Source organism: Prionailurus bengalensis, chromosome B2 (genome assembly GCF_016509475.1).
Source record: "Prionailurus bengalensis isolate Pbe53 chromosome B2, Fcat_Pben_1.1_paternal_pri, whole genome shotgun sequence".
Taxonomy (NCBI): domain Eukaryota; kingdom Metazoa; phylum Chordata; class Mammalia; order Carnivora; family Felidae; genus Prionailurus; species Prionailurus bengalensis.
The window spans coordinates 144,469,837-144,494,690 of record NC_057349.1 but is presented as its reverse complement, the minus strand read 5'-3'; the positions used below and the strand labels follow the sequence as shown (position 1 = coordinate 144,494,690).

The window sequence follows — 24,854 nt, the reverse complement described above, 5'->3', positions numbered from 1 at the left end:
AAGTGGACCCACGCAGTTCAAACTGTGTTGTTCAAGGGTCAGCTGTATAGTCACGGGGATTCTTTCCCACGCTCTACAGCTATTCACCTGATAAGTACCCTGCGGAGGGGCTGGAGGAGAATTACTGCAGGAACCCCGACAATGACGAGGACGGACCCTGGTGCTACACCACAGACCCAAACAAGAGGTTCGACTACTGCGACATTCCTGAGTGTGAAGGTCAGGAGCGGCTCTAGAAAATGTTCTCACATCTGCCATCTATCTGTAACGTGCTGTAGAGCGATTCCATACAGGGATATTATTAACAATCAATTAGTGGCATGTTTGACAAAATTGAGTAATGTGTTTACCTCTGGGAAAAGACCAAAAATTTGCTCAGACTCATCCCTATTTATTGGCCTCAATTATTTTTATTTAAATGTTGTTTCAATATGTACAAGTATCAAAGTAGATGTAAATTCTAGATACAATTTCTTTTTTTATTTATTTATTTTGAGATATAGAGAGCGTGAGCAAGCAGAGGGGGAGGGGGAGAGAGAGAATCCCAAGCAGGCTCCGCACTGTCAGTGCAGAGCCTGACGTGGGGCTTGATCTCATGAATCATGAGATCATGACCTGAGCTGAAACCAAGAGTCGGATGCTTAACCGCCTGAACCACCCAGATGCCCCTAGATACCATTTCTTTTTTTTTTTAATTTTTAAAAATGTTTTTGCTTATTTTTGAGACAGAGAGAGACAGAGCATGAGCAGGGGAGGGGCAGAGAGAGAGGGAGACACAGGATCCGAAGCAGGCTCCAGGCTCTGAGCTGTCAGCCCAGAGCCTGACACGGGGCTCAAACCCACAGACTGTGAGATCATGACCTGAGCTGAAGTCGGACGCTTAACCGACTGAGCCACCCAGGCGCCCCTCCTAGATACCATTTCTTACGCTTAAAGCTCTTACACAGGATAAAGCCAAAAACAGATTTGCGATTAAATCGTTAGAACCACAACATCAGTAAAATCCAAATACATGTATTCATTTAACGCGGTAGACTTTGCTGTTTGGTCAAAGCCAAGCATCAACCCGGGTTTTTAAACCAGCAATCCGCTATCTTTAAGGACCAACCAGTTGAATAGCATACCTTGAGAGTAAATGCTAAAAACTTTAAGAACCTCCTATTGAAAAACTTTTCTTCGTTTCCTATTTTCTGCCACATTTATCGGTGCAAAAGGGGAATGGATGAGGGTGGAATTTGTGTGGCAGTGTGGATTGTATGTGCACCGTGCGACAGCTCACTTCTCCCGTCTTCGTTCCAACCACAGAGATGCCTTACTGGTATATGATGTCATGAGGTCATTTGGCCCTTAAATGACATGAAAGCATCAGTTTTGTATCAAGTCCGCCTCTGGTTTCGTTATCATTCCGTAAAAATTAAAATCCTAGATTCTTCCACTGCACCATGTTATTCCAATAATTCCAAAAAGAAAGAAAGAAAATGTAAATGGGAGGAAAAAAAAAAAAGAACTCCAGACCAAAGTTTCAGTTTTTAAATAATGTAGGAGTGCAAAAAACAAGCAGTCTTGCTTCTCAGTATAGGAGTGCCCCCCCCCAACCCCGTCTTATCCGCAGGGGATACGTTCCAAGCCCCACTGTGGATGCCTGAAACTGTAGACAGTACAGAACCCTGTATGTACTGTCTTTTTCCCTGTACCTACATACAATAAAGTTTAATTATAAATAGGGCATAGTAAGAGATGAACAACAATAAGTGATAATAAAGGGGGGTGATTATGACAATACACTATACACAATAACTGTAATCAAAGTTACGTGAATGCGGCCTCCCCACCTCCATATCTTATTGTACCATATCCTCCCTTCTGGTGGTGACGTGAGATGATAACATGCCTACAAGATGAGACGAAGCAAGGGGAAATGTCGTAGGCATTGTGATGTAACCTTGGGCTACTGTCGACCCTCTGACGATAGGTCAGATCATCTGCTTCCGGGCTGCGGTTCAGCGCAGGTAACTGAAGCACAGAAGACAAAGCCACGGATAAGGAGGGGCTACTGCTATAATATAAAAAGAGAAGCCCTGTCACTTTAGGTGAATATTGGTCTCTGGGGAGGCCTTGAGCACCAACAAAAACTCAAGCACTAAAATCCAACTCACTGGCCGTCATCCACATGATCAGAATAACTTCCTAGAAATTTCTAAAGACTGTTATTGAAATGAAGACATCAAGTATTTAAAAATCTTCGTAGAGAACTTACAGATTTCTGGGGATACGTGCACCTTCTCCCCATACCCTTCCCACCCACCAAGGGCCAGTGGATCCCAGTTTGAGGAACAGGGTGTTACGGAATTTCTGGACGTGGTCATGAGTATAATAGTTGAGGGGGTATTGACCGAAATACATGAATTTTACTCTTTGAAGGAGAGAATGACGTTTTAGAGTGTATTAGAAGAGTGCTTGCAGCAATTTCCTTGTCAAGTGATTGTTGGAAAATGCAAAGGAACAAGTAGCTAGTGGTATTTGAGGCATTGCTAGTTTTTACTCTTTTTTGATTCCTCCATTTCCGTTTCTTCCTTCATTCCTTTCCTCCTTCTCCATTCTGCCCAGATGAATGTATGCACTGCAGTGGGGAAAACTATGAGGGCAAAATTTCCAAGACCATCTCTGGAATCGAATGCCAGTCCTGGAACTCTCAAACCCCACATGCTCACGGATATATTCCTTCTAAGTAAGTCTTACTGGAAAAGCAATTCGACGTTTACAACTCTGCACCTCTAGGGAGCGTTTAATGTTATTTAGATGTTTTCGCATGCCTCAGGAAGAGAACACATCTGATGTTTTGAATTTGGAAGTGTGTATCCTCCGGCACCATTGCAACTGAGGTATAATTTCTTGCTACTCAAAATGTGGTGCAGGGAGGAGTGATATCATCTGAGAGTTTGTTGGAAATGGAGAATCTCTGACCTTCTGAATCTGAATTTGCATTATAACCAGCTTCCTGGCTGATTCATATGCACATTGAATTGTGAGAAATACAGATACATCTCACTTGTGTATTTTCCAAGTATTTCCCTCCTCTCTTTATTCCTTTCCTTTTCCTTTATACTGATGAGATTCAAGGCTTCCTAATGTATGATCTACGGACGGGCCTTAGGGATTGTGAATCCCCCATCGTTTTATGTGTATTTATATCAGTGCATTTTTCTGGGGTGAGGATTTTCAACTTCCACCAGAGTTTCAGAGGGGATCATGAATTTATAATAGGAATAAGAATCCATGATCTGGAAAGTAGTGATGATTCCTAGAGTAAGGTTTTCTGGGTCTTCCTTCTCACACTAATTGTACTGGAAAATGCCTCGTAATGGGCCTTATAAAACTCATAGGAAATGGGACTAAGCCACGGATTTCACCGTGGCTCACAACTCCCCTGAATTTCTATACATCCCATTCCACAGGGCTCGCTTAAAGCACAGCCGTTGTCATTTGCCTTCAAAGGAGAAATACGATAAAGGCCTCAAGGCCCAGACTGGATAAATTCACTTTCCAGAGACTAGAAGAGGCTTGTTTAAGCCACTGCTGGTTGTTCTCTACATCCTGACTGAATATTCACAGCTTCAGACAGGGACGTGAAATAAGCCCAAATGGCCACAGGCTTGCCGTGCATCTCACAGTCTCCGTCACTAGGTCCCTGCAGAGGTCCCTGGGGCACTATTCGGCCAAGTGCTTCAGGAGTATACCTTCTCCCTTCCAGTTTCTATAAGCTTAAAGGCTAACAGGACCAGAACCTGGTAGACCAGAAGGACCATTCCTTTAAGTTATGAAGATGCCAACTTCTTGACTATACAGTGTCTTAGATGACCATCCCTGGTCAGTGAGTACTTTGTATTTTCAAATGGCTATCATTTGCAGCTGAATAACTGGAGTTTGCCTACATTAATTTTCCAGATGGCCAAAATGATGAAGGCCTGTGATTTTTGCATATATACACTGTTAGAAAAACAGCCCTTGGAATAGTGAGCTAATCTTTCTAATGAGATAGTTACCTCTTTGAGGACAGCTCTCATCCAGTCATTTCCTTGGGTGCCTGACTGTGCCTAGCACACAGCAGATGCTCAATATTTGCTCATTTGAAGTGGTTCTCACCCATAAATGTAAATGCTCAGTGCTATTAAAATCCTTCTTACCCCTTCAGATTTCCAAACAAGAACCTGAAGATGAATTACTGCCGTAACCCTGATGGGGAGCCCCGCCCGTGGTGTTTCACCACAGATCCCAACAAACGCTGGGAGTTCTGTAACATCCCTCGCTGTAGTAAGTATGGCTCCTGCCCGGTCCTCAGGGATCCTCACCTGTTAAGCCCTTGAAATAGAAACAAACAAAACAAAACAAGCAAACAACAACAAACAAACAAACAAAAACAAACAGAAACCTTGCATCAGGCTCGAGCGCTGTGCCTAAAACGTGCCTTATAGGTCCCGTGGGATATAATTGTTCTTTTAAAACAATTTATTGATGACTGTAGGTAATTGATCAGAGCCTCTACTGATTATGTTTTCGTTGTTGTTTTTCTTGCCTCTTCCAAGTACAGTTCAATGTAGGTTTGGGGGAAGTATCTCTGCTATCCTACTTTTCTCTAGTGCACAAGGGCAACAGACCCATGCTTTCTGATACATGGGTTTCAAATCAATCCGAGTTCCTCGTGACTGTTGCTTTGTAAACAAAGCGATCTCTCTGGATGTGCAGTTTTTCAGTAAGCCAAACTTGTGAGAGAGCAGCAGAAAGATAGTGTTCAGGGGAAGACTTGGCAGGAATGACTTGGAAGAAACAATTTTATGTTTTCCTTCTGGGAGAACCTGTAACAGAGGACTAAACATTTAGACAAGGACAGTCATCGAAGATTAAAAAAGATGCAGGAGACCTTGATGGTGGCTTCCTGTTCTTTGATCTGACAATCGTGCTTTGGGACTCTGAAGGTTATCAGGTGCTCTCCTTTATGAATATCAGTTATTTTGTCATCTTTTTTTTTTCCTCTCAAGAATTTCTTGATTTCCGTATGCATACGCTTTTCCTTGGAGGTAATTTCTGCCTTCTTTCAATGGGCTCCTTGTTGTTTGGCTTTATAGAATGCTGGGTGTTCTCCAGTTATGTTTACTCAGTGAATAATTTATTCATTGCAAAGGAAGTTGTATCATTGGTATATGTGACTCTTACCATGAATGAACTGAGCAGAGAAAATATAAAAAGAAACATCCACTCCAAGGGTCTTGTCTTGGGAAGAGTTCCTCATTAGATGATCTAATAAACTCTACCAAGTCAACTTCTTTTGAAAATGATGACAACTTTCAAATGCCAGATTCCAAGAGAGGATGAGCCGAAGACAGGCTGATTCTCCCTGTCCCCATCCCTCCTACAATATCCATCTGTGCATTCTTTATTTTTAAAATACTCATAGTAATTTATTACCTCCATTCAAGCAACACCACCCCCAACTCCTGGTCCAACGTATGAGTGTCTGAAAGGCAAAGGTGAAAACTACCGAGGGAAGGTGTCCCTCACCGTATCTGGACACACTTGTCAGCGCTGGAGCGAACAGACCCCTCACAAGCACAACAGGACCCCTGAAAACTTCCCTTGCAAGTAAGTCCGCCTCTGGTCTCAATCCCTGTCTGCTGAATGGAATGTGAAATCCCACTGACTCGGCCTTGGCTTTGTTACGAGAGGAACCAACATTAAAGTATTCTCGAATGAGAACTGGCCAAGTCATACACAAGGAAGTGAAATTTCACACTGCCTTTCCTCTAACGCTCGTTCTTTAAGTGTGGTTCCCCAGACCAGCAGCACTGGCATCATCAGAATTTGTTCCAAATGCAGATTCTTGAGCCCTGTCCAGATCCACTAAATCAGAAACTCGGAAGTGGGTCCCGACAGTGTATTTTGGAAAGCTCTCCACGAAATGCACAGTAAGGTTTGAGAACACTTAAATTCTACAGCTATGATGTATCCTTCTTGAGGCAGAAACGGTCTGGAAAATACCCACTGTGTTTTCCACGTTGAGCATAGCACCCAGCCCACAGCAAAAGACCTATTTTGCTTCACTATCCACAGTTGAGGCGTATAGTCCCATCATTTGCCAGTGAGAAGCATCGGTGCCATAATTCTGCGGATCCTGCGGAATCCCTCTGTGCTTAAGTTTCCGCCTGTTACTTGATTTGTGTCATTCTGGAGAATTAGCTGGGTGCATCTCTGATATCACCATCAACAAGCATGCATGCACCATTATGTATTGAGCCTTTTTGAAAAGCTGGATTCCCAATCACTTCTTTTTCAGAAATTTGGATGAAAACTACTGTCGCAACCCTGATGGAGAAACAACTCCGTGGTGCTATACGACCAACAGCGAAGTGAGGTGGGAATACTGTCAGATCCCATCCTGTGAGTCCTCGCCACTGTCCTCAGAACATTTGGACGCCCCAGGTAAGGAAGGGGAATGAGAGCTTACCGAGGGCCCCGAGGCATTCTGGGTTTTTCCACTTCAGTGGTGCCACAGGGCACGGTAGCTTTGTTTATAGTTTCCTTCTGGTCTGTTCAGAGAGCATGCTGTATGATTTCAATAATTTTGAATTTGTTGAGGCTTGTTTTAAGGTCGAGAATATGGTTGTCTTGGTGAACGTGCCCCGTGCTCTTGAAAAGCAGGTAGCTCTGCTGTTGTCGGGTAGTGTTCTACGAAGGCCAGTTAGGACGGGTGGGTTAGTGTTGTCTCGCTCTTCTGAATCCTTCCTAATTTTTGTTTTTATCTCTGTTCTATAGATTTCTGAGAGATGAATGGTGATGTCTCCAACTTGAGCTATGGATTCGTCCATATGTTCTTGGTCTTGTGTTTGCTTTATCTATTCTGGAACTCTTTGTTAGGCATATATACATTTAGGATTGTTCATGTCTTCTTGAAGAAATGACCCATTCATCATTATGTAACGTCTCCCCTTATCTTTGGAAAGACTGCCCGCTTCAGTCTGCTTTTACTTGTAGGAATACAGCCCTTACAGCCCCATTTTCACTATTGTTTGTATGATACCTCTTTTCTCTCAGCCTTTTAACTGAGATGTTTAGCATTTGCATTTAATGTAATTGCTTTATTTTTATTCTTATTTATTTTTAATTTTTTAAATGTTTTTATTTGCTTTTGAGAGAGAGATAGAGAGAGAGAGAGAGAGAGAGAGAGAGAGAGAGAAAATGAGAGAGATCAGGGGAGGGGCAGAGAGAGAGGGAGACACAGAATCTGAGGCAGGCTCCAGGCTCCGAGCTGTCAGCCCAGAGCCTGACACAGGGCTTGGACTCATGAACCGTGAAATCATGACCCGAGCCGAAGTCGGACGCTTGACCAACCGAGCCACCCAGGTGCCCCTAATATAATTGTTAATATGGTTGGATTTAAAAGTTGTTTCTACTTGTCCTGTTTGATTTTTGTTATTTTTTTCAATCTTCCTCTGCCTCTGTGTTCACTCAATATTTTTGATTCTCTTTTATCACCGCTATGTGCTGATTAGTTAAACCAATTTTAATGTTTTTACTATTTTTTTCCAATATCTACAATGTCCATCTCTAACTTATCACATTCCACCCTCAAATGATATTAGTCTCCTATATTTGAAATGCAAGAATCTTAGAACACTGTATTTCCACTTCCTCCCTGCAGTGTTGTGCTACTGTTCCCAAAGGGCTTCCTTCTACTATGTTATAAATCTCACAATATATTGATACTATTTTTGCCCGAATAGTCACCTTTTAAAGTGATTATAAATTAAAGTGCTTATGTTCTTCATTTCTTTTTGAAGATTCAAATTTCTATCTGGTATCCTATTTCTTCTGTAAAAAAAACTTAACCTTTAACATTTTTTGTAGTACAGATCTGCTGCTAATGAAGTCTTTCAGCTTTTGTATGTCTTAAAAAGTCTCCATTTTGCCTTCAGTTGAAAAAATAATTTTGTTGGGTGTAGAATTCTAGGCTAATTTTTTTTTCACTACTTTCATGATATTCTGTTTAGAATAGCTTCTGACCAGAAATCTTATCTTTGTTCCTAAGTATTTCATACTTCTTTTTTCTCTGGCTGCCTTCAAGATTTTGTCTCATCTTTGGTTTTGAGCAGTTTCATTGTGGTATGTCCACATGTGTTGTCCACTTATTTACATTTTGTATCTATCCTGCTTGAGGTTCTCTGAGCTTCCTGTATGTGTGGATTGATGATTTTCATCACTCTTATAAAATTCTCAGACATTATTATGAAAATATTTTTTTCCTGCTCTCTCTCTTTCTGTTTTCCTTTTTTAGCCTCTAATTACCCTTTCATATTACCTCATACCTCTTATATATTCTTCTTTTCCCGTCCACTTTTTTCTCTCTTTGTGTGTCAGTTTAGACAATTCCTTTTTTTTAAGTTTTAATTTATGTATTTGAGGGAGAATGACTGGGGGAGGGGCAGAGAGAGAGAAGGAGGACAGAGGATCTGAAGTGGGCTCTGTGCTCACAGCAGTGAGCCTGATGTGAGGCTCAAACTCATGAACTGTGAGATGATGATCTGAGCCCAAGTGAGACACTTAACCATCTGAACCACCAGGAGCCCCAGTTTAGATCATTTCTATTAACCTATTTTCAAGCTCTCTGATTCTCTTTTCAGTTGTGTCTAGTCTGCAGATCAGCCCATCAAAGGAATTCTTCATCTCTAATATCATGTTTTTTTAATTTCTATCATTTGCATTTTATCCTTTCTATCTCTGCTGAAATTCTTCACCTATTCATATATCTCGTTCACCTTTCCTATGAGATACTTTAGCATATTAATCATAGCTACCTCACAATCTCTGATAGTCTGCTCTGGTCATCTCTGAGTCTGGCTCTATTAATTTCTTTATTACTGGCTTTTTTAGTGTGCCTTGTTATTTTTTATCAAATGTGGGACATTATGTGTAGAAGAATAGTAGCGATGGCAGTAAATAGTACTTACACTTTGAAATGGACACCCTCCTTCTGTAAGCATCTTGTGTGGGTAACTGAGTCAATCTAATCAGAAGATGAACAGAATTTGAGTTGTCGTTGCTGCTTTTACTTTAAGCAGGCTTCACATTCCTCATATCCCCTTCACATTCCTTCACATTCCTTACAGTAAAGTTTGGGGGTGCTCAAGAGTTTTCTTAGGATTCCTAATCCGGTCTTAGTTTTTAACAGTCACTACATGCTTGCATCACAGAGGGCTCTTGCTCTAAACCTGATTTTAGTGATAGACTGCTATTTCTTGTTACTCAATGCTAAGCTTTTGGTGGAGGTAGGCATTCTCTATCTTCCTGATCTACCCTCAGTCTTAGAGGGACTCTGTGCACTTGGGCTTTAAAGGTAGTGTTTTCTTAATGTTCTTGCTCCTTCTTTCCATGGAACTAAATTCCAACTTGTATCTGTGGTGGATCTTAAGTGGAAGAGTACCAGACTTCTGCTCTGGGTCAGTGAAGGATTCTGAGCACTGGAGAATTCCCTGTCCCTTTTCCAGGGGAATAGATCTTTACCTCTATCCCTCCTTGAGAAGCAATGGACATTTTGCCTGCACTCTTGGGTGCAGAACTATTTCCTGCCCCATCTCCCATCAGATTAAGGCTTTGGCTTTGTGTAAGCAAAAGGTCTGGGGAAACACACACACACACACACACAAGGATTTCATTTCTGCCCCCACTGGAAGCCAATCATCATGTGCAGCTTACACTATTGAATGTGCCTCTGGGCTCCTACCCATCTATTCTCATGAGCACCCAGTGGACATCCAAGAAAAAGAACTTGCACATGAGTGCAATTTCCAAGTAAAGTACTCTGACCCATTTGTTTTTTCCTGAATTTTAAATTAAATATTTACAAAAGAAAGTACGTGATTAAAATTCTACAGTGTGATGGATCTATTGTTTTCTTTACAAGTCCATCTGACTGCCAATATGGAAAAGAAAACAAAGTTGATTTCAAGAGACTACTGTTCTGTTTGTGTCATGAATTGCTTCACATATCTCTGTTCTAGTCATTACTTAGTTGATTTCTTCTATTTCAGTTTCAGTACCACCTGAACAAACTCCTGTGGTCCAGGAGTGCTACCGAGGCAACGGACAGAGTTATCGAGGCACATCATCTACTACTATCACAGGAAAGAAGTGTCAACCTTGGTCATCTATGGTACCACACCGACATGTGAAGACCCCAGAACGCTACCCAGATGCGTATGTCTTTAATTTTAACCACGAGAGGAACAATAGCCAAACTAAATTTCGGTTAGAAGGCCCATGCTTTAAGCTAACTTCTTAGAACCAAATTTCTCTTTCACACCCTGGCTCCAGAATGTGAGGCAAAATGTCTTAGGCACCTTGCCTTTGAGCAAAAGCTCTGGAGGTAGAGACGTTACAAACTGGCTATCTTTCCTGAGTAGTTTTGTGAAAGAAAAGGAAGATGTATAGAGGTGTTACAGTCACACCAGCAGAAAGCTCAGGAGAGCACATGACCGAAAACTTAGAAACAGAACCATTCTATAACCCCTGCTAAAGATCAATGAAATCTTTCAACTATGGAGTTTTATCATTCCAAACTGCAACCTCTGAAGTGGACTTTATGTTTATCATTGGATCACAAATATATATATATATATATATATATATATATATATATATATGTATATTCAAATATACATAAAATGTAATATATATCACTTAAGTTGTACTGACACACGGCTCCTGAGCACAAGTGGTCTGCAGGGGTAGGTTGCCAGGACATGAAGAGCAAAAGCAGAAGGGCAGATGAAAGTCAGGGAGTATACAGATACCAATAAGCAAAACAGGTAGAGGGACAAAAACAAGCATTTCTGCTGTAAATGTTTAGAAAATGTAAGGAAAAACTATTTTCACAGGATGGACAAAAGGTGTCACAGGAGTGAGAACTTTTAGAAAGGGAAATAAATTAGTAGGTGGTAAGTTAGTTATAGGATTACTGAAGCTGCAGGGATTTTGTAGGCTGGGGAATAATGAGGAAGGATCCACGAAGAGAAGGAGCCGAAAGAATATGCACAGATCTCCTGAAATCTTTGGCTGAATAAAAAGGTGCACCTGCACAGGGAAAGATTCCACAAAGTTTGCAGGACAAAGAACAACTACTGAAGAAAGAACAACTACCAGGGAGTGGTGAGATAAATGGAGATTACAGAACTCACACAGCATTGGGAAATTCTGTGTTCAGAGATTTGAGATCCTGAGTAGCCAGAGAGGGGAGACCTCATGGGACACCGTGAACATTTAGTCAAGACTATAGAAAAGTCACACTTTAGGAGTAGACTTAGTGTATTCTTAAAATAAAGGCTATTCTAGAAACACCCCAGCAAAGCCTGAAAGCAATCTTAAAAGGATCAAAATAATCTCTATGTAATTAACTACTTGCCACAAGTAAACTCAACTCTCTTTAGAAGAAAACGACAAAATCCAGTCACTCAGTAATGTGGCATCCAATAATGTCTGGCATAAATTTAAAAATTACCAGACATGCAGAGATCATTAAATGTAATCCAGAGCCAAGAGAAAAATCAGTCAATACAAGCAGACCCAGAAATAGATAAATTTTAAAAAGATATTATAATTGTGTTTAAGAATTTAAGAGAAAGTATGAATATAAAAGAGAAAAGTAGATATTCTAAAGATAAAGGAAAACTATAAAAGAACCAAATGGAAAAGGCAGGATTAAAAAAATATATATACATCAAATAAAAAGTATAGTGGATGACCTTACCATCAGGTTAGACATTACAGAAGAAAATCTTAGCTTGAAAACAATGCAGTAGAAGCTATACACCCTGAAGCACAAAGTCAAAAAAAAAAAAAAAAGACTGAAAGAAAATAAAGGAAATAAGGATCTCTAGAAAAATATCAAAAGTTCCAATATATGTGTAAATCAAGTCCCAGAAAGAGAGGAAAGAGATATTGAAACAGAAAAAATACTTGAAGTAATGATGGCTGAAATTTTTCCCAATATGAAGAAAATTATAAACTCATAGGTTTAAGAAGCTCAATGAATCATAAGTAGAATTTCAAAATTTTATCAAATATTTAAGGAGAAATAATACTGATCCTTTATCATCTCTTACAGAAAACGGTGGAGGAGGGAATACTTATCAATTCAATTTGTGAGGCCCAAAAAACTGAGATACAAAAAGTAGATAAGACTATTGCTAGAAACTACAGAACATGATCTGTTGTGAACATAGACAAAAGACTTAACAAAAGATAAGTAATTTGAGTGCAGGATTGGTTTAACATTTGCAAACAACCAAACGAATCAACGTGTCAACAGAATAAAAGTGATATATCATATGATGTTATCAATAGATGTAGAACAAAATTAGACAAAATTTAACATTCATATGATAAAAAAAGTTTTAGCAAACTGAGAATAGAAGGAAATGTCCTCAATTTGATCAAGGCCATCTACAAAAAACCTCCAGCTAATATATTAATGGGTAAAGATTAATGCTCTCTCTATAAGATTGGGGACAAGAAAAAGAAATAAAGAGGCTAAAGTTTAGAAAGGAATCAGTAAACCTATCTTTATTCACAGAAAACTTGATTAATAATACAGAGTCCTAAGGACAAAAGTGAGCTTTTCAAAGTCGAAATATACAAAAGTATATACAATATCAATATTCAAAAAATCCATTGTATTTCTATACACTAGAAATAACCAATTGGAAAAGAAAGATTTTAAAACAATGTCACTGACGATGGCATCAAAAACAAAATATTTAATAATAAATTTAACAAAGTGTGTACAAGAACTACATACTGCTTACTACAAAATGTTGAGAAAAATTTAAAAGATCTAAATATAGATATACTATGTTATGGATTACAAGAGTCAGTATCAGTTCTCACCAAACTGATCTTTGGATTCAACCTACATTCAAGCAAAATTCCTGCAGCTTTTTTTTTTTTTTGAAAAAGAGACAAAATCTGTAGGCAAGGGACCTAGAATCAGCAAAATGATCTATAGAAGAAGAACAAAGTTGGAAGACATACCCACCCTGATTTAAAGATTTACTATCAAAGTACAGTAATCAAGACACAGTGGTAATGGCAGAAAGGTATACAAATAGAAAAAAGGACGGTCCAGAACCAGACCCACATACACATGGTCCATTGATTCTCGATATGATGGCAAAGCAAAGCAGTACAGAAGGGAAGTCTTTTCCAAAATCATTCTCGAACAACTGGATATCCAGGTGGAAAAACAAAACCAAACAACCCAAACCTTGACTCTTCTTACCTCAAATTAGAGAAAACTCTTAGATCTGAAGGTGCAGGCTAAAACCTAAGCTGAAATATAAAGCTTCCAGAATATTTTCATATCCTTAGGGAAGGGAAAATTTTTTTTAGACAGGACCTGAAAGGCAGAATAAAAGAAAAAAGAATGTATATTTTGGACTTTAACAAAATGAAAACTCCTGCTCACTGAAAGTCATTTTTTAAAAAAAAAAAGGTAAATCACAGACTGAGAGAAAAATACTCTCAATTCATATATCTGCCACATGGCTTATATCCAGAATATATACATATTCTTCCTACTTGCTAATACAGAAACAAACAACCTAATAAAAATGGACAGATGAGTTCATTAGGCATTCCACAGGGAAGATACACAAACGGCCATTAAGTACCTAAAAAAATGCTCAATATCTTAGCCATCGAGGAAATAAGAATTGTAACCACAATAACCAATGGCAGTGGCTGTTACTGAAAAGAGGAAAGACCGACAACAAGCAGTGGGGCCAAGGTTGCAGAACAACTCTACCCGCCGCCCCGCGTTCTGGGTAGAGTAGGAAATGTACAATCATTTCATGTGGAAATCAGTCTGCCCAGCAATAAGAAAAGGAATCAGTAATTGGTGGTATATTCATACAATGGATATCATTCAACAATAAAAGGGAACAAGCCACCGATACTCTTAAATAGCTCAAAAAAATCATCCTGAGGAAAGAAGCCAGACACAGAAACGTACGTACCATGAGTCCGTTTTTATGAGGTTCTGGAAGAGGCAAATCTGGTTTATGGTGAGAGAAATCAATAGTATTTCCTCCCCCAGAGGGGCAGCAGAGATACATTGAACGCTGACCTGCTTTCTGGGGGGATGGGAATCCCGTATAATCCCGTATAATCCCGTGGGTTATACAGGTATATGTGGTCAACAAAACTCATCAAACTCCCTTGAAGGTCTATGCATTTCGCTCTGTATTAAGTATACCTCGATTCTAAAGAAGAAAGAGATCAGGGCCCCATTTCAAAAGGTAGAACTTTCGACACATCCAGTTGCTTGGGGGCCTCTCTGAAGGGCTTCCTCGGATTGTTGGCCAGGCCCCGTGACAGTCACTTGCCTGTAGTGTCCACAGACATAGTGCTGGATTCCCATAATTCATAGTATGTTTCAGTTTTCTCAGCAGGTTGTGGGTCTGAACTCGAAAGAGGATTGCAAAGCTGAGAAATCCCAGAGGCTGGGGCAGTTGGGGGGTGGGGGGAGGGGGCGGCAGGGACCGCACTGCCCAGTGTTCCCAGGTTCCTCACCTGCTGTGCCTCTTTCCCAGTAGTCTCTGACTCTCCCGTAAGCCCTCAGCCCCGCTGCTGCACCCTCACATCTCCTTTCACCCCCGCTTTAGCATCGTCTGCCTCCCTCCATCCAATGTGGCTTCAGGGAGGGAGTCCCCAATCCGCCTGCCCCCACCCCTGCATTTCCCCAGAAGGCATCCTTTAGAGAAACACATTCTGCCTGGGAGCTAGTTTTCCAGGCGAGCTTTTCTTAATCTTTCAAAGCCCAAGCCCACGAGATCTACCTGAGAGGCTATTTACAGTGTTTTCATGCTAAGTGCACAGCATTTTAGCAACATGGTGAACCAGTCAATGGAGGGGGCTGGCCTGGGAGTGTGGTCACCACGTCACTCCTCAGGGGAAATATTCAGTTCCTACTTACATAGCTCTGTGTATTCATAAGATAGAGATAGAGATATATTTGTATGTGCATAAGAAAAAAAAATCTAAAACATCTGCTTTAAAATCAGTATTGGTTATCCCTGGGGAAACGTATATAACATTCCCAGGGAAAGGAAGACATTTAGGTATTTTCTTTTACACATTTAGGTATTATCTGTTTTTATATGAAGTGCATATAGGGGCACCTGGGTGGCGCAGTCGGTTAAGCGTCCGACTTCAGCCAGGTCACGATCTCGCGGTCCGTGAGTTCGAGCCCCGCGTCAGGCTCTGGGCTGATGGCTCGGAGCCTGGAGCCTGTTTCCGATTCTGTGTCTCCCTCTCTCTCTGCCCCTCCCCCGTTCATGCTCTGTCTCTCTCTGTCCCCAAAATAAATAAACGTTGAAAAAAAAATTAAAAAAATTTATTTATATGAAGTGCATATAAACTGTATTATTAAAGTAAAAATTATAAGCTATGGTTTAAAAACATTTTTTTAAGTTTATTTATTTTGAGAGAGATAGAGACGGCATGAGTGGGGAAGGGGGATAGAGAGAGAGTGAGAGACTCCCAAGCAGCCTCTGCCCAACACTGGGCTCGAACTCATGAAACTGCAAGAAGGTGACCTGAGCCAAAACCCAGAGTTGGGTGCTTAACTGACTGAGCCCCCAGGCGCCCCTATAAGCTGTGCTTTAAATGTACCCCGTTGTTTAGAAGTTGAGAACCATCTGTGCTTGTCATGATTATAATAGCAATTGGCACTGAGGTACAGGTAAGGGAACGATTTCAAAGTCACTTTCTATCAATCAGTCTGTTATAACAAAAGCCTGGGAGGGCCCCAGAAGATTCTCCACCTCTCACGCCCTGTATTGTGGACTCCACAGCGGCCTGACCATGAACTACTGCAGGAACCCAGACGCCGACAAGAGCCCTTGGTGTTACACCACCGACCCCAGTGTCCGCTGGGAATTCTGTAACCTGAAAAAATGTCCGGACAGAGAAGAGAGTGCCACCAAGTCCCCGACTGTTTCCCAGGTTCCGAGTGCAGAGGACCCTTCCGAGTCAGGTGAGAAGTCCGTGCCCTGACGTCCACACACCTGGGCATCGGGAGGATGCGAGGTGGGACGTCTCTTGGAAGGGCTTTATTGCTACAGGCAACTGAGCCCCGGCTGACGGTCGGCCACCGGAGGCCACAGCCGCTACTGCCCGTGTGACGTGGGTGGGCCACGTTTTAAGGACTTGCAAACCAATTGGTGGTGAGGGATGGATGAAATGTGAGCCCGAGGAGACTGAGGGGCTGACCATGGCAGTACTGGCCAGGATGGAATCTGCTGGAACACCCAACGCTCACCTCCTCCATGGAGAAGTAGAAATGATTAATTCGGGTTTGAATGTACTGAGTTAGGAAGGCTCGGAAGGCAGTTGGGTGAGGCTCCCTGACACAAACCTGGGAAGGTGGATATGTGGCTTGCGGGGTGCCTGGGCCCGAACACAGGGTTGTGATTGTCATCCGAGGAAAATAATCACGCTCCCCTGTGCTTCCCTGGCCCTGGGAGTGTATGTAGCTCTGGGTGCTTAGCACCTGCTTCTGGGCTTGTCTCCCCTTGGCCCCAGCATGGAGACTCAGGGGTGCAGGGCCCATCTGGCCACATTCAGGTAACTCAAACACCTCCAGAGGGTAATGACTAAAACAAGAACTTTGTTGGAAGTTGAGACCCCTCTCCTTGCTGAGATGGGCTTGGTTCCTCTGAAATGCTCACCTCCCGTTCCCTTGACCAGGCTGAGCGCATCTCTCTTTCCTCTCTCTCAGTGACACCCTAGGCTCTGTGCCCGTCTGCATATCCCTCCTAGATAGTACTTGAGATGACCCCCCCATGGGTCTCCCTCATGCCTGCCTCACCTTTGGTGCGCGGGGTAACTCCCCTCCCCTGGTCCTGGCAAACACTGAGGTTCTAGCCTTCCCAGATGGCCCCCCTTCCTGGCAGAGAAGCTAGCTGGCCCAGCTTTTGTTTTTTGTATTTTCCAAATGGCCATCAGAGCACTGGTGCCCTGGGTCCCCCTATGGGGTATGTATCATGTTCTCGGTGGGGGGGGGGGTGTCTTGTGGAAGCTCCCTTTCCTGAGGCTCGAGTTGAAGATGGGCTTGAGGAAGAGGCCCCAAGTCATTTCTTTAGGAACCCTTTCACCGCAGAGGGTGGGAACTCACAGCACAGCTCCAGCCAAGATAGACTTGTTTATAAAATCCTTTTCAGTCCGCACTCTTTTTATCCACCCTCGATGAGAATGGGGTGCCCAAGGGTCGCCTGACGGCTCACAGAACTACCTGCGTCTTGTCAACCCTCCACGTGCTAAAACTCCCCTTGTTACGAAATTGACCTAGTGTCCTAGCCAAAATTCCCATGCTAACATCTTGGCTTGTGATTATTTCCCAGGCAGTAGCGTTTCCAGTAACATTTTAAAGTAGTCAGCGCTCACTGGGATTGTCAGCATTCCAGGGCCCTGAGAATGTGACCGCAGGATCTGTCGTCAGAGAATCCGCGCGGGCTGTATATCTTCCTTGCCATCCCGGAACCGCGCAGGACATATCACCCCCCCCCCCCCCATTTTCTTTTCCCTACAGACTGCATGTTCGGGAATGGCAAAGGATACCGGGGCAAGAGGGCAACCACCGTTTCGGGCATCCCCTGCCAGGAGTGGGGAGCCCAGGAGCCCCACAGACACGGTATTTTCACTCCTGTGACAAATCCACAGTCAGGTCTGGAAAAAAACGTAAGCCACTTTGATTTGGACTCTATTTGGCCTTCTGCTGACCAATCTTTGCAAAGAGGATTGGTCCTGTGGTACAGCAAGGCAGCTGGACAGGTCCTCGGGGGCGGCAGAGAGGATTAGGAGAGACCTCAGGAACTCAGCCTCCGAGTAACTGGCATCAGCACGTGGCAACGACCCTTTCCAAGGGCAAGCGGACCTCCGGGCTTGTGGCCACTGGGCTCAGGCCCCTCACTTCGCCTGTGACCTTTAACATTGTGGGCTGTTTCTACTTTCTAGCATTTGTCTTCTACATTCTGGTGGTCAAGGGTGACTTATGTGACATTTTAGTCAAATTTTTCTAGAAAAAAATGTGGATGGTCCATTAGGACTCCACGCGGTAGGGTTTTTCCTAGTCTCACCCACTCTGTGGGGTGGTTTATGTGGGGGGTCTATACAGGACAGGAAAAGAAAGACATCGCCTTCCTGTGGCTTGACCCTGTTGGAATGTGCATGGTTGCCAAGAACAGTTTCTGGAACAAGAGCAGATGGGCGTCACTGGGGAGGACACCGCAGAGGTGAACCTAGGGATGAGTCAGTCGTGTCCCACGGTCCACTTTTGCTACTGCTTGGTCTCTAAGAGGTCCGCTGACACAGGCTGCTGGAGGGGCGGCCCCTTTCTATCACCTCTACCCAGAGCACCTGGGGGGCTCAGCCAGTTGAGCGTCTGACTTTGGCTCAGGTCATGATCTCACAATTCATGACTTTGAGCCCCACATCGGACGGGCTGCTGTCAGCACAGAGCCCAAGTTGGATCCGCTATCCCCCTCTCTCTGCCCCTCCTCTGCTCATGCGTGCTCCCTCACTCTCAAAAATAAAATAAACATTAAGGAAAACCTATAGCACCCCAGGGCGCCTGGGTGGCTCAGTCGGTTAAGCGTCCGACTTCAGCTCAGGTCATGATCTCACAGTTCGTGGGTCTGAGCCCCACATCGGGCTCTGGGCTGACAGCTCGGAGCATGGAGACTGCTTCGGATTCCGTGTCTCCTTGTCGCTCTGCCCCTGCCCAACTTGTGCCCTATCTATGTCTCTCAAAAAATAAATAAATGTAAAAAAAATTTTTTTTTAAAGAGAAAAACCTATAGCACCTCTACCTTAGCCCCTCGGGGGTTCTATCCACTCACAGGGGGCTTGACTGATGTCAAACTGAGTCAGAAGCTTTATAATATCCTAAAAAAATAACCTTGCCCCCTACTGCAATAAACTAGGAACACTACCTTTTATCTTTTTTTTAAGTGTGTTTATTTTGAGAGAGTCAGAGAGATTGAGCGGGGGAGGGGCAGAGAGAGGGGGACTGAGGATCTGAAGTGGGCTGTGGGCTGACAGCAGAGAGCCCGAGGCGGGGCTTGAACTCTTGAGCTGATAGATCATGACCTGAAGCGAAATTGGACGATTAACCGACTGAGCCACCCAGGCGCCCCACTATGCAGCTTCTAACGACAGCAGTGAAATGTCTGTCTGAATACCTTCTCTGCCCTGCTGTGCCCAGCCCTCCATACACCTGCCTTTTGTTTTCAGTACTGCCGCAATCCCGATGGTGATGTCAATGGTCCTTGGTGCTACACGATGAGTCCAAGGAAACTTTTTGACTACTGTGATGTCCCTCAGTGTGGTAAGTTGCTTGCCTTTCTGGAAGGGGATGACTTCTCGGATAAATGCAGCATCATCTCCCCGATACAGATTTGCAAAAGGAAGGCTCTGAGCTGAGTGCGTCAGGTGGGCTGCCCTCTCTTCATCCTGGGCCTCTTGAATCTGTCCTCCTGGTGGCCCCATTTGTTAGGGAGTCCCCTTCCCTGACACCTAAACAAAGTAAATACACCATCTTCGCAAAGAGCAAACTTAGAGGTGATCCGATCAGCCTCAGGATGGTCTCACTGAATTCTCCATGTCCCGCTTGGGCTGCCTGAAAAGCAAATTTAAGTCCAGTCCCCAGACAGGTGACTCTTCTCTCTCAGTGGCTGAGAAGTAAGAAAAAACATACGAACAACATGACCCAGCTAAGCATACCATGTACGTTGCAAACCTATAAACTGTCATCCTAAGAATTCAATGAGAAGTAATGTAGATTTTTACCAAGCCCCAAATCTCCTTTCTCCTCAGATTACTATTCATTACCCACACATTAGCCACATAACTTAGAGAAAGCTTGTCTGGATTCTTTCCTCATTTCCCTGAGGTTTTCCAGGGAGCCAGAAGCTTGGATCAGGGAAAGGAGAAAATTTGGAATAACAGATCCATGGGAAGGTCTGGAGAACAACGTCAGCCTCTTTGATTTGGACCCTGTGTCATCTCCTGCAGACCTGTCTTTGCACACAGAATTCGTGCCGGTTACAGAAAACCAGGCTGGACCTCCCCTTTGCTCGGCTTGGTTACATGTGATTGTGTCTGATCGTGTCTGATTGTGTCTGATTGTGTCTGCCTGGTGGAGGGACTAGTGCTGGGGAGGGAGAAGCTCTGACTGCAGAATCACTGAAGACCAGCACGCAGAGGCGGTTGGGGGGCAGTCGGGAGCACAGGTGAAGAGCACGGGAGCCACTTGGCCAGGCTTTGCACCTGGGGCCCTCCTGGGTAGAGCCGAGGGGTGGAAGGAGCGGCCAGGGTGACGGGCAAGTTTGCGCTCGGCTGCTGTTATTCTGCTGTCTGGATTTGGGGGGAGTTCATAGCTGAATCTTCCTCGAGTGGGTGTTCTCTCTGTTCTGCAGAAGCTCTCTTGGCGGCCCCTTCATCTGGAAGTCTCTGAATGGGGTTACTGCCTTCCCTTCAGCGGGTCACTCCTGATCACCAGCCCTGCCCCTTCTGGAATACCTGGCCGCCTCTTACGGCCCAGGCTCTCCGTGCTGGACAGGCCGCTCGCTTGGCAGGATGGCCTTTAAGTTGTCTTATCAGCATGACATGCCTGTCATGGGCTCCACAGCTGTGCCTGGGATGATGCTCCTCAATGCCCATGGAGGAGAAGTGCAGTAACTTCACAGGTGCAGCCCTTGGCCACCACCAGATGCTCTGGCCTTTTGGAGGCTAGAGCTGTTTTAGGCATTAGTGGGTGGTACCAAGGAAGGAGCACTGCCCTTATTGCCTAGGGGGAAAGGTAGGAGGGCAATAGAGAATAGGGCAAGTGGCTGTAAGTCATCCCCAGGGCATTGGGTTAGTCTTTGGAAGCTTCTGGAAGCCCTGTCCCGAGGCTGGCTGAGAGGTGTTTAGGACAGTTCGCTTTGTTACATACAACTGTACACACACACACACACACACACGGGTACATGTATGTACATACAGAATTTCACATCAAAAAAAATACCCATCGTGCCTTTCAATGGACATGACAACTATGGTTTTCAGTAAACTTTGTGTGGTTCAGATGGCACAGAGGAAGAAGAAGAAGAAGAAGAAGAAGACAGAGAAGGAGAAAGAGGAAGAAGAAGAGGGAGATGATGATGGAGATGAGAACCTAGATAAATCCCATCAAGTCAGAATAACATTTGTGTCATGGCGCCCTCAGCAAACTCTCACTGTAACACCTAACTCTGCTTAATCCCTACCTCCAAAATAATACAAGAGCACTTACATTTTCCTGAAAGGAGAAGGTTCTGTGTTGTCTACTGCCACTTTTGAGGTCAAGGGGAAAAAAATATCCCAAAAGATGCTTGTGACTTTGCTGTTCAGTTTGGGCTTCGAGATGTCAAAACCTTAGTGCTTTGACCATGACCCATTGATCTCTCTGGGGTTGTGTGACGCAATGGATACCTTTCATTTCGCTTCTTTACATGTGACTCTCTTCTCCACTTTGTGCCACAGCGTCCGCTTCATTTGATTGTGGGAAGCCCCAGGTGGAGCCGAAGAAATGTCCTGGAAGGGTTGTAGGTGGATGTGTGGCCAACCCACATTCTTGGCCCTGGCAAGTCAGTCTTAGAACAAGGTAACAACATTTCCAGAAACGATTAGTTCCATTCTTCTAGGTAAGCCCTGCAAAACCTTTCTCATTTCACACTGAATCCACAGAGCTTAAGTTATCAGTACCTGCCTCTATATTCTTAGGAGGAAGGAAAACTACAAAAATAAAATTATATTTTTCTAGGTTCTCTACTTTGAAAATAGCCAGAATTGGAATATTTTCCTTGATCTGGGCATCTATCATCAAACTCTGCGGATGTAGCAACTTACACCAAATTCCGATATTTCTGGCAAAGTATTGGAGATGCCTGGAGGGTTTTTTATCAATGTCTATTGTCTCTTTGGAAGACAAAGGGCAGGGGGTATTTTTAGAAATGTGTTACGTTGAGGGAGGCATGGACAAAGTTATCTATAATCTTTGACCAATACCCTTTTTTTTTTTTTTACACTTTTGTGAATTCTTGAATTTAATCAAAAGGTGCTCAGCCATTCATTCACAAGCACATCCCATGTCTTCACTCTAAGTTCAGGAGCACCATAATTCAAGAGTGATCAGTTCTGGTCCTATGGAACCCAGAAGGTTCGGGTGACTGTTTCAGTGGCATGGGCTTTTAATAAGTTCGATTTTCCTGGATGCCTCTTATAAAGCGCACGTGTGAAACAGGCTGATCTGTTTTCTGTGTTGCTCTGTCATCTTGTTTCGACACCAGGGCAACACTTCTGCATTCGGTTGTTGTTCTCAATTGCCTTCCTTCCCTATATTTGGGAGATGCCACCACTAAACTCGACTTCAGTGTATTTCATTCTTTTGTTGAGTTGGCTTTTCTTCTCTTCACTTTATCATTTATTAACTCTTTGCTATACAAACCCTCACCTTTCACACATTTCAGGTTCTTTCTTTCCCCAACCGTGCTGTGGTCTATTTCCTGACTGATTATTCGGGCACTTAACAATTTGTATCCCTTTCATTAAGAAGGAGTGGCTGACACCCAAAGGGTAAATATGAGCAGATTCCCACAAATCACAGCTATTCGGGGTCACATTTGGTTCAGGTCTTGCATAGGTCTTTCCATAAAGAAATAAAAGAGGCCTCAAGGGTAGGACCTTTGGCTGGTCACTTCTGTTGGAATCCGGGGCCAACAAGTCTAAGCCACGGGTGTGGACTTCCTGTTGCAGCCCCATGGCTCTGTTCTCCTGTGGACCGGTTGTGCCTGGGTCTCCCCCTGCCAGCTAAAGCGTGGTGAGGATGAGACCTTCTGGAAAATACACTACTGAAGCACAACTCAAAGTTCTTGCCATCCTGATGATAGGCTGGTAGCCTTTTCCTATGGGAGCATCAACTTTGTTAAAATTGAGTGAATACTTCTTTCGGGCTTTCTGTAGAACATATCATCCGATTTGAACTAAAATTCTGGCAATTTTCCTTATAGATTTGGACAGCACTTCTGTGGAGGGACTTTAATAGCCCCAGAGTGGGTGTTGACAGCTGCCCACTGCTTGGAGAGGTATGTCTGGGGAACATGAAGACTTGTCTTAAAAACTCTCTGCCTCTCTCCCCCTCTCCTTTCCTGATTTCCTCCCTCCTTTCTTTCTCTCTCTGCCCCTTCTTTTCTCCCTCTCTCCCTCCTTTCTTTCCTCCTTCCCTCCGTCTTTTCTCCATCCCTCCCTCCTTTTCTCCTTCCTTCCTTCCTTCCTTCCTTCCTTCCTTCCTTCCTTCTTTTTATGGCAGTGACACTAGGGACCAGGAAATGGATGTGAAGGTTGAATCAGAATTTCCAGGGCCACTGGATGAGAGAGAAGGGGAATATTTCTAGGGAGGGTGGGTATGTAGGCCTGGGTCCATGGTAGAACAGGCCTCCTCACTGTGACAGACACGGGTCCTCCCAGGTTCTCCCGACATGGGTATCTGTCCATTCTTCTTCTGTGGTCAGGCCAAAAGCAGCTTGAGAACATTCCTTAGTGACCAGATTCAAGTAAATGGTGAGCTTTCTCTCTTGCCACTTGGAGGTCGCTGACTGTGGGTAGCGAGGTGGGGAGAAGACGCCATGTTTATGACTCAGAAGGCCACCTGATGAAGGGGCTGGCACATGACTTTGCTCCGAATGTCACCACCTTTCCTAGATCCTCAAGGCCTGCAGCGTATAAGGTCATCCTGGGCGCACATCGAGAACTAAATCTTGAAACGGATGTTCAGGACATAGAGGTATCCAAGCTGTTCTTGGAGCCCACACGTGCAGATATTGCCTTGCTGAAGCTAAGCAGGTACCAACTCACTCTTGGTTTTCACCCCAAGATCAGGGATAACATTTGTTTATGCCCGGGTTTCATGAGCATAACAGAGTTGTGCGTATGTGTGTGTGTGTGTGGTGGGGGCAGACACCATCTAGGACATGAAAGACACAAAGGCTTTGGGGAACAGAGAAAACCTGGGTTCGGTCCCATTCTGCCACACATTAGCTGTGCTCTTGAAAAAAGGCATCAGACAGATATCACAGGATTTCACTCGTAGGTGGAATTTGAGAAACTTAACAGATGATCACAGGGGAAGGGGAGATAAAAACAGAGAGGGAGGCAAACCCTAAGAGGCTCTTAAATACAGAGAACAAACTGAGGGCTGATGGGGGGGAGGGAGGAAGGGAAAATGGGTGATGGGCATTAAGGAGGGCACTTGTTGGGATGAGCACTGGGTGTTGTATGTAAGTGATGAATCACAGGAATCTACTCCTGAAACCAAGACTACACTGTATGTTAGCTAACTTGAGACTAACAATTGAAAAGAGGCACCAGGATTCGGTTTCCTTGTGTGGAAAAGGAGTGAGTTGAAATACGAAGTGCATGAACTCTCACTTAACGTTGGCCATTCAGCTAACATACATCCATAATCAGAGAAGTATTCAATTCTTCCAGGTTGACCGTTCTCCTCTCAAAACAATAATTTGTTTGGGGGAAACCAAACGAAACCACATGTTTCAAAGCACTTCAAAAGCTACAATATAGGGGCGCCTAGATGGCTCAGTGGGTTGAGCATCCGACTTTGGCTCAGGTCACGATCTCGCAGTTTGTGAGTTCGAGCCCCACGTGTCGGTCACTGCTATCCGTGCGGAGCCCACTTCAGATCCCCTGTCTCCCTCTCTCTGCCTCGCCCCCGC

The 24,854-nt window shown here is 43.9% G+C and overlaps 1 protein-coding gene across 1 annotated transcript in view; it reads left to right on the top strand.

Moving 5' to 3' along the window:
- PLG (plasminogen) overlaps positions 1-24,854 on the top strand; it is a 42,879-nt gene that overhangs the window by 11,958 nt on the left and 6,067 nt on the right. The window contains exons 5-16 of the mRNA XM_043592698.1: positions 80-219; positions 2,608-2,728; positions 4,193-4,311; positions 5,475-5,637; positions 6,329-6,474; positions 10,080-10,245; positions 15,900-16,081; positions 17,636-17,784; positions 19,339-19,432; positions 21,610-21,730; positions 23,136-23,210; positions 23,827-23,967. Of these exons, the coding sequence (XP_043448633.1) occupies positions 80-219; positions 2,608-2,728; positions 4,193-4,311; positions 5,475-5,637; positions 6,329-6,474; positions 10,080-10,245; positions 15,900-16,081; positions 17,636-17,784; positions 19,339-19,432; positions 21,610-21,730; positions 23,136-23,210; positions 23,827-23,967 (1,617 nt within the window). The remainder of the gene's footprint in view (positions 1-79; positions 220-2,607; positions 2,729-4,192; positions 4,312-5,474; positions 5,638-6,328; positions 6,475-10,079; positions 10,246-15,899; positions 16,082-17,635; positions 17,785-19,338; positions 19,433-21,609; positions 21,731-23,135; positions 23,211-23,826; positions 23,968-24,854) is intronic.